Source organism: Marmota monax, unplaced genomic scaffold (genome assembly GCF_021218885.2).
Source record: "Marmota monax isolate L192 unplaced genomic scaffold, Marmota_monax_Labrador192_F-V1.1 WCK01_AAM20220418_F8-fsc00038, whole genome shotgun sequence".
Taxonomy (NCBI): Eukaryota; Metazoa; Chordata; class Mammalia; order Rodentia; family Sciuridae; genus Marmota; species Marmota monax.
The window spans coordinates 1,436,852-1,445,951 of NW_026692498.1; the positions used below are offsets into that span (position 1 = coordinate 1,436,852).

The 9,100-nt window shown below is 51.7% G+C and overlaps 1 protein-coding gene across 1 annotated transcript; it reads right to left on the reverse strand.

Annotated features, from left to right (window-relative positions):
- Positions 1-5,760: 5,760 nt before the first annotated feature.
- Positions 5,761-7,009, reverse strand: LOC124092680 (keratin-associated protein 5-4-like). Its single transcript, XM_046444494.2, has 2 exons — positions 6,488-7,009; positions 5,761-5,852 (listed from the first exon to the last, which is right to left on the reverse strand). The coding sequence occupies exons 1-2, from the start codon at positions 6,963-6,965 to the stop codon at positions 5,761-5,763; spliced, it is 570 nt and encodes a 189-aa protein (XP_046300450.1). The 5' UTR covers positions 6,966-7,009.
- Positions 7,010-9,100: the final 2,091 nt, after the last annotated feature.

A 9,100-nucleotide genomic window follows, 5' to 3' on the forward strand; every position in this document is an offset into this window, starting at 1 on the left:
GCTGGCTGATGATTGGCTCACAGCGGCCCCAGCAAACTTCTAGCTGCCAGCTGATTGGCTCCTCTGCGGTGATGTGCATTGGGCTGCTTCCCCGCCCTTTCAGACCATGGAGCTGCTCATTGGGGGACTATTTTTGGCTCCGCCCACGAGACCCAGCCAATCGGCCTCAAGAGCAGGAGGAGTGGGGGGATTGAGAGGCTTGTGGGAAGCCGGTGGGGGCAGTTGGGCTCTGAGGGAATTCCTGAAGAGCTAGTGTGGTGTGGCGTGTGTGATCTAAAAGTAAAGTTCGTTTCTGCTTCATAAGTGGCTCGTGAATTGTGCCCAGCCAGACTGCGACATTTGATGGCCCTCACGGGGAACGACTGAGGGTAAGTGATAAGGTAAACTGCTTGCCCCTGAGGCGAGAGGATGGGTAGCCATTTTAAGATTCTTCTTTCGTTTTGTTTCGCTTTTGTTTTAAGTTGCCTGTCCCTGGGGATGAGTGAGACGGAAGAAAAACCGCTCACATCTGAGCAAAAACTATTTGCGTCTGAGGAACAGATAGGGAGAAAGGATGGATGGACATTTCAGGAGGATGGAAAGGCTGATATAATGATTCTTTGTTGTTCCATTTTTGTTTCATTCTGTTTCGGTTTTGTTTGGCGTCATCTTGTTGGGTTGTATTATAGTAGAAATATGGGATCAGAAATTAGTACAAAACAAACCGAAAGAGTGTTAAGTAAATTGTTAGAGGAAGGAGGCATCTGCTGGGAGCCATTAGCCAAGTAGGTATGACAATTTCCTTGCCAGCGTACCCCATGTTGCTGACATGTTGCAGTGACATTGAATGTAAGTAACCTTGCTCAAGGACCAAGGCAGATTAGGGTGTTCCCGGTTTTAAGATAATCTTGTTTAGGGCGTTCCCAGTTTAGGTTCCAGGTTTAAGGTTTAAGATTATTCCTGCTGGGAATAGGGCGTATCCTGCTGCCTGAGTTCCCCTTGAGTTCTCACGGGATTCAGACAGTATATTTTGGGAGACAGAAGCCCAGTGGAGGTGGATTTGGGCAGAGAACGTGGATTTGGGCAGAGAACGTGGATTTCCCCAGAACGTGATTGTAGACGGCTGGTGTGAGTTCGGGAATAAAGAGTTGCTGTTTGAATCTACAAGCTGTGTGGTGGCTCGTGATTGTGTGCCCAGCCAGACTGTGGCAGGCATCCCAGTAAAATCAAGAGCAGTCAGGGCATACGTTGATACAATACAAAAATGTAGCCCATGGCTTTTTTTTTTTAATTTAATTTTTTTTTAATATTTATTTTTTAGTTTTCGGTGGACACAACATCTTTATTTTTTTATTTTTATGTGGTGTTGAGGATCAAACCCAGCGCTCCGCGCATGCCAGGTGAGCGTGCTACCGTCTGAGCCACATCCCCAGCCCCTAGCCCATGGCTTTTTAAGGAGGAGTTGTTAAATATATCACAATGGGACCTTCATGGTGAAGATTTAAGGGAAAAGGAAAAGAAAAACCCAGGAATTCTGTCAGTTGGCACATTGCCATTGTGGGCGTTGGTATCTTGGTTACTTAGCCCAAAGCCTTCAGTTCAGACAATGGTAGAGGAAGGAGAAGACATATGGATTCAAGTAAAAGAGAAGGTCTCTCAAACTAGTCAGACAGAGGAAGAAAGTTTAGAAGAAAAAGCCATCAGGGGAAAAGTTACAACAGGAGACTGCTACTAACACCTTTCTATCACCAGAGGGTGTAAGTGTCCAACCAACAGCGCCACCTCCATATGCTGGGAGGCCCCCAACCCCGGTAATTGATAGATGGGATCCTGAGACAGGACCTCAAATATTAACATGCCCTGTATTTGAGCAGGCAGGAGGGCAGTGAATTCACCATGCTTTAAATTTCAAAACAGTGAAGCAGCTAAAAGAGGCTGTACCAACCTATGGTCCTCAAGCACCCTTCACTGTAAGCATGATCAAATCCATTACCAACTTGAACATGACGCCAGCAGATTGGGCTAGTATGTGTAAAGCTGTGCTAAATGGAGGACAATACCTGTTATGGAAGGTTGCCAATGAGGAATTTTGCAAGGAGACGGCTAGGAGAAATGCAGCAGCTGGTTATCCTCAGAGAAATCTAGATATGTTGTTAGGAAAGGGACCTTATGAGGGTCAGCAGCAACAAATTGTATATGATCCTGCCATATACTCACAAATTGCTGCAGATGCGGTTAGGGCATGGAAGACTTTACAAGGACATGGAGGTTTACAAGGTCAATTATCTAAGGTAATACAAGGAGCTAATGAACCTTATGCTGAATTTGTAGATAGGCTTATTCAAACAGCTACCAGAGTTTTTGGGAATACAGAACAAGCAATGCCATTAATAAAACAACTGGCTTATGAGCAAGTGAATCGTTGGTGCAGAGAAGTCATTAGACCATGGAAACATGACTATTTAAACACATAAATTATGTAGAGACATTAATGAACAAGGGCAAGTCTTGGCAGCTGCAGTAAAACAGGTTTTAGATGCCAGGCCAAAAACATGCTACAATTGTGAACAAACAGGACATTTTAAAAGGAGTTGCCCCATAGGAGGAGGGTTTAACAAAACTAGGTATCAAAGGAGTAGAATACCGGGTATTTGCCCATGATGCCATAGAGGGAGACACTGGGCTAATGAATGCCGTTCTCAAACCACCATAGAGGGTACTCCATTATCAAAAAACAAACAAGGACCAGGTGTCTATCCACGATGTCATGGAGAAAAGCATCGGGCTCCATTGCCAAAAAATGGACAGGGGGGCCCAATGCTCTGGGGCCCAAGACCACAAATATACAGAACACTGGAGGAAGCCAGCAACCCCATCAGGGTAGTGCCCAGGACACATTGTCCATTAGATCCCTCACTAGACAAACCAGAGGAAGCACAGGATTGGACATCTGCGCCTCCGCCAGAGCAGTGCTAACTCCAGAGATGGGAGTTCAAATTGTTCCCACAGGGGTAAAAGGACCTCTTCCCCAAGGAACAGTAGGCTTATTATTGGGACACAGTTCTTCTACTCTAAAAGGACTTATGATAAGTCCTGGGGTAATTGATCCCAATTATGAAGGTGAAATAAAAATTATAGCCAGTTCTCCAAAGGGTATATCAGTAATTTCACCAGGAGATAGAATAGCACAGTTACTAATAATACCCAGCCTGCATGATAAATTTTCCAGTAGTACTGTAGAAAGAGGTTCCAAGGGATTAGGCTCCACAGGTGTAGATTGGGCTATGCTTTCTTTAAATTTAGATTCTCGCCCCATGGTAAAACTAAATATTCAAGGACATGAATTTAATGGGCTACTGGACACAGGTGCAGACCTTAGCATCATCTCTCGTCAAGAATGGCCAAAACATTGGCCATTACAACATGCCACTCAAACGCTTCGAGGCCTAGGAGTGGCGACTAATCCCCATAGAAGTGCAATGGTATTAGATTGGAAGGATCCTGAAGGATGTGAAGGAACTATACAGCCATATGTATTGGATCATCTTCCTGTAAATTTATGGGGACGAGATGTCCTAGATCAATTAGGACTAACATTAACAAATAACATCGATTCAAATGCTCCCACTATTATGGCTAGACAAGGTTTTAGGAAAAAAAAAGATTAGGAGAACAAGAACAAGGTATAGCAGCACCAATTCAAATAGATCAAGGAACAGACAGACATGGGTTGGATTTTCAGAAAGGGCCACTGAGACAATAAAAATTACTTGGAAATCAGAAAGACCAGTATGGGTTCCTCAGTGGCCCCTGACTAAAGAAAAGATACAAGCAGCCCATGACCTGGTCAAACAACAATTAGCAAAGGGACATATACAAGCTTCCGTATCTCCCCATAATACTCCCATTTTGTCATTAAAAAGAAATCTGGTAAATGGAGATTATTGCAAGATTTAAGAGCCATTAATAATGAGATGGTTATTATGGGACCTGCTCAATCAGGGATTCCTCAATTGTCTGCTTTGCCAAAAACCTGGTATTTTTTAGTTATAGATATTAAAGATTGTTTTTTTTTTTCAATTCCAATTCATCCTGAGGATAGTCCACGTTTTGCATGTACTATCCCTGCACTGAATCATGAAGGTCCTGATCAGAGATATGAATGGAAAGTACTCCCTCAAGGGATGGCTAACAGCCCAACTATGTGTCAAATCTATGTTAACAAAGCAATCCAGCCACTTAGAAATCAAAATCCTGAACTACAAATATTTCACTATATCGATGTTGTATTATTAGCACACAAAGATAAAAACACATTGCTAGAATGTTATGCCACACTTACAAAGTTATTAAAAATTATAATCTAGAGAGAGGAATAGATAAAGTACAATTAAATTTTCCAATTAATTATTTAGGAGTTCTATTATCCTCCACCATGGTCCATCCACCAAAAATTCAAATACCTAGTGGCCTCCCTGAGTTTCAGCCTGGCTTTGGCCCCAGCCCTTTTGGAAAAGGAGTGTTTGTGCTGTCATTCCCTGTTGAAAGCATGTCACTTGCTTTGAGATTTTTAAATGGGCTTACAGCTAAGAGTTGCCTTGAGTCTTGGAGGAGACTTTGGACTTGAACTTCAGCAACCCAGGGACTGCAAAGACTAGGGGACTCTTGGAGAGGGACTGAGTGCATCTTTCATTGTGGGATAGGTGTGGGCCTTTGGGGCAGGGGTGGAATGTTAGGCTCTGAATCTGGGATGTCCCGCAGGGTTTCATGGGTCCAGAGGTGGGACCTCTGGGAAGTCCTTAGATCCTAAGGGCTCTGGCCTCCTCGGTGGATTCATCCCTTCAGGTTGGTGGACTGCTGGGGGTCAGGACTAGCTGGAGGAAGTGCCGCTGGGGTTGTGCTGGAAGGGCTCCTCCTCCCTGTGGCCCTTCCTCTCTCTTCTTCACTAAGCCAGCCGCTGAGACTCGGAAGCCACAAGTCAAAATAATCCTCTCCTCCTCTCAGTCATCCCTGTCAGGAATCTTGGTCACATCAGTGAAAAGCTGAATGACACACCCGCTGGCTCTTCCCAGGCCGAGCCCCAGGTCCCCTTCTGACTCTCAGCAGGGTTCCTCAAGGTCTGTCTCTCCTTCCCCCGTCTCTGGCCCTCCAGGGACCTGGGTTCTCAGCACACATCAGTGTGATAGCCACGGCTCTTGGGTCAAGTGAGCAGAAATGTCTCCGACTCACTTCCTGGACCTCACCACAGGTTGAACCTTTGTCCCCAGATGTCCCAGCTGTGCAACCTCCGCCCCTGGGCCTGGCCCTGCGCCTGGTCTCCTCGCCATGGTGAAGTCACTTGAATTGGGTGCCCTGATGACCCAGGTCCTTTGCAGAGCTGCTCAGTGGCACCAGTATCCCACTCCCCCTGCTGCCTTGGTTTCCAGATCACAGAAGGCCCAAGACCTGGAAGCAGGTGCTACGTGGCCCTTGCCTTGCTGACCCTGGCCCTGACATGCCCCATGGTGGGCATGGTCTAGTTGGCTCCAGGAGCCAGTGGACTCAAGGGGGAATGGTGATTGGAACTAGCAGAAGAACTTGGAGGAGGATCGAGGTGTGGCGATAGGGGCTTTCATTGATTAGTTAATTAAGTGAAGAACACCATGGAAACAGAGTGGGTGACAGACTTTATTTCAGGACATCAAGGGTACATGCCTCCACAGAGGAATCAGAGAAGTTGGCCAGAGAGGGAGGGCCCAGAGGAGCCAGCCTGGGCTGGGCCACTGTCAGTGGACAAGGTGCTCACAGCTTGGGGGTGCCCAGGCTGTGGGGACTCCACTGTGTGCTGCATGTCCAGATGAAGCCAGAGGCCATGAGGGGCAGTGACTCAGAGGCTGGAGAATGTGGGTGAGGGATGAGAGGCATGATTCCCTGGGCATTGGAAGAGGGACCTAGCCCCACGAGTGAGTGGTGTCCTTCCCTGGAGACCTGGGTCCTCCTTGGTCTGCAGATGCAGCTTCCAACAACTGGAAGATAAGAGCCAGGGGTGAGCCCCAGGGGCCTGGGGTGCAGCTCCTGCCCCTGTCTGGAGACTGAGGGTGCGCAGGGGCAACTGGAGTTCTGTGTCCAGAACCTCAGACCTTGCACTGACAGCAAATAGGGGCACAGCAGCTGGACTGGCAGCAGGAGGACCCACAGCCTGAGGAGCAGCAGGGCTTGCAGCAGCTGGACTGGCAGCAGCAGGGCTTGCAGCAGCTAGACTGGCAGCAGCTGTCCTGGCAGCAGCAGGGCTTGCAGCAGCTGGGCTTACAACAGCTGGACTGGCAGCAGCAGGGCTTGCAGCAGCTGGACTTGCAACAGCTGTCCTGGCAGCAGCAGGGCTTGCAGCAGCTGGACTGGCAGCAGCAGGGCTTGCAGCAGCTGTCCTGGCAGCAACAGGGCTTGCAGCAGCTGGACTGGCAGCAGGAGGACCCACAGCCTGAGGAGCAACAGGGTTTGCAGCAGCTGGATTGACAGCAGCTGGACTTGCAGCCCCCGCAGGAGCCACAGCCCCCCTTGCAGCCCCCACAGGAGCCACAGCCCCCCTTGCAGCCCCCACAGGAGCCACAGCCCCCCTTACAACCCCCACAGGAGCCACAGCCCCCCTTGCAGCCCCCACAGGATCCACAGCCCCCCTTGCAGCCCCCACAGGAGCCACAGCCCCCCTTGCAGCCCCCACAGGAGCCACAGCCCCCCTTGCAGCCCCCACAGGAGCCACAGCCCCCCTTGCAGCCCCCACAGGATCCACAGCCCCCCTTGCAGCCCCCACAGGAGCCACAGCCCCCCTTGCAGCCCCCACAGGAGCCACAGCCCCCCTTGCAGCCCCCACAGGAGCCACAACTGGAGCAGGAACAGGCTGGCACACAGCAGCACACGGGCTTGCAGCAGCTGGAGCCACAGCCCCCACAGCTGGAGCCACAGCCCCCACAGCTGGAGCCACAGCCCCCGGAGCAGCCACAGCAGGTCATGGTTCTGGAGGTGGAGGGTGGAGGAGGTGAGAGCAGCAGGTGGAGGGAGGAGTGAGGTGTGGGACCTCCTGAGCCAGGGGTTTATGTACCTGCCGGGGGTCAGGTGAGGCTGGACACATGGCTGCTTCCCGGTGGCTGTTTGTGCTGTCTGCAGTGGATGAGCCTTGCCTGTCCCCCTTGGCTCTGTTGATGTTCTCTGCAGGGAGATGCGGGTTTCCCCCACGCCATCATTTCCTTGTGGAATTCACAAGGGAAGGAAAAATAGCTTCCCCTGCCTCACTGCAGGGGCATGTGACCAACCTGGCTCTTCCTCTTCTTTTATTGTTGGGACACCCCCAGGCCCCACAACTCCGCTGCCTCCTCTGCAGATGGAGCCAGAGCACCAGCCTGCGAGGGTGGCCTGAGTTTGCTTGAGATCCTTTGCACAGGTGGCCTGTCAAGTCTTCTCTGGAGCCCCCCTGCAGGTCTGTATGCAGGGTCAGATGTGAGACTTCCTTTCCCTACGGGCCTCTGGCTGTCAGGTGACCCCATGTTCAGGCTTCCCAGAGCAGTGCCACCTGTGCCTGTCGCCTGCTGCTCCCCAGGGGAGTGCAGTCTTCCTGCATGGTGTCTGCAACCAGGCGGGAGGCTCAGCTCTGGGGCTGGGGAGATTACTTCCTCCTCCCCAGCCCTGGGAGTTCATGCCGCAGGAGCCCTGGGGCATGCGAGGACATCTGCTAGTGGGTTGGGGTCTTCTGAGAAACTGAGGCAGTGTGAAGCCCCCCTCCAAGCCCTGATGCTTGCAATCAGTTCAGAAGGATTTCAGACATGTCGCTCAGAGTAACAGGAAGGAGTTGTTGACGGATAGGAAAAGGGGAAGGGGACACTCTCAAGGCAGGGAGTGGGTCTTCTCAGGGAGGACAGGACAGCAAGCCTCTCCTGCTCTTCAGTTTTACTGAGGTCCCAGAGAAGTTTCCAAGAGTCCTGCCTATGTCCACCCTTGACTTTTGACTGACAGCTGGATGACACTACACTTTTTTGCTGACTGGTTCTCATTGAATTCTTGACCATCAATTCTTAGTCTGTGGTGGGGAGAAACCGTCCTCATCTCCCCGAACTCCAGGATGTGCTCTGTGCAAGGTTCGCAGAGTTCTCCCCCTTCAGGGTGACTTGGGTTCCTCTGATGGGCGATATTAGGGGCCTGATTTCTCCTGCAGATGGCAGTTTGCTGGCGACATATCCTGCTGATTTAAGCCAGGCAAGGCCACAGGGCACTTGCTTTTTAAAGGAGAACCCAGTGGGTCAGCAGGACGGCCTGGTCTCCAGAGTCCTTCCCTGGGCCTCTGGTTCCCACTGCTCACGCCTGCCTTCCCCAACACATCCTTCTCCTGCCGGAGGCCATGGCCCATCTCTTGGAGGAAAGCCAAGCTTGGCGCAGCCCCGGGAGGCTGGTGGGACCTGATAGGTGCTGGGAATGGACAGGAACCCGGCCAGGAGGCAGGGTGGGAGAGGGGTGCAGGCTGGAGACCCGCCACTCCTGGTCCAACTCCAAGGAAGCCCCGCTCAGGCCACCAGCCTGGACCCACTCTGCACGGCTGAAAGCCGGTGTCCTTCCTGCTGGCACCGACCCTTCCTGCAGCGGTCACTGTGCCCAGGGAAAGGTCCAGAAGGCCCGCACCCAGGGCTCCCAACGCCCAGGGTCTTTGTCTCTCCCAGCAAGCCCTCTGTCACACTAAGAGCAACCTGGGGAGGGTGGTGTAGGGTGACCCAGAAGGACCAGGGCACGGGGGCGTCTCAGCCCCACCCACCACCTCCACCTCCCCAAAGCCGGAGACTGGAGATGGAAACTCTGTGAAAACCCTGGTGTCAGGGGACTCCGTGAGCCTGGTGTTGGTGAACACATCCTCGGCCAGCAGGGGCTCACGCCCAACTCCACAGGATAGCCCTGTGCTGGGGACCCCTCCGGATCCCCCCTGTGTGCCTCTTCATCTGCGTCCATCTGTGCCCCTTGTGACAACCTTTATAGTAAGTTCCAGGGCCTTCCAAACGTTACTGAACCCCAGTGGGAGTCCCTGTCCCCAGCCCGTCTGTCAGGAGTAGGGGGATGGCAGCTGGCATCTCAGTGGGGCCGTCACCCATGGTCGGCTACCTCGGGT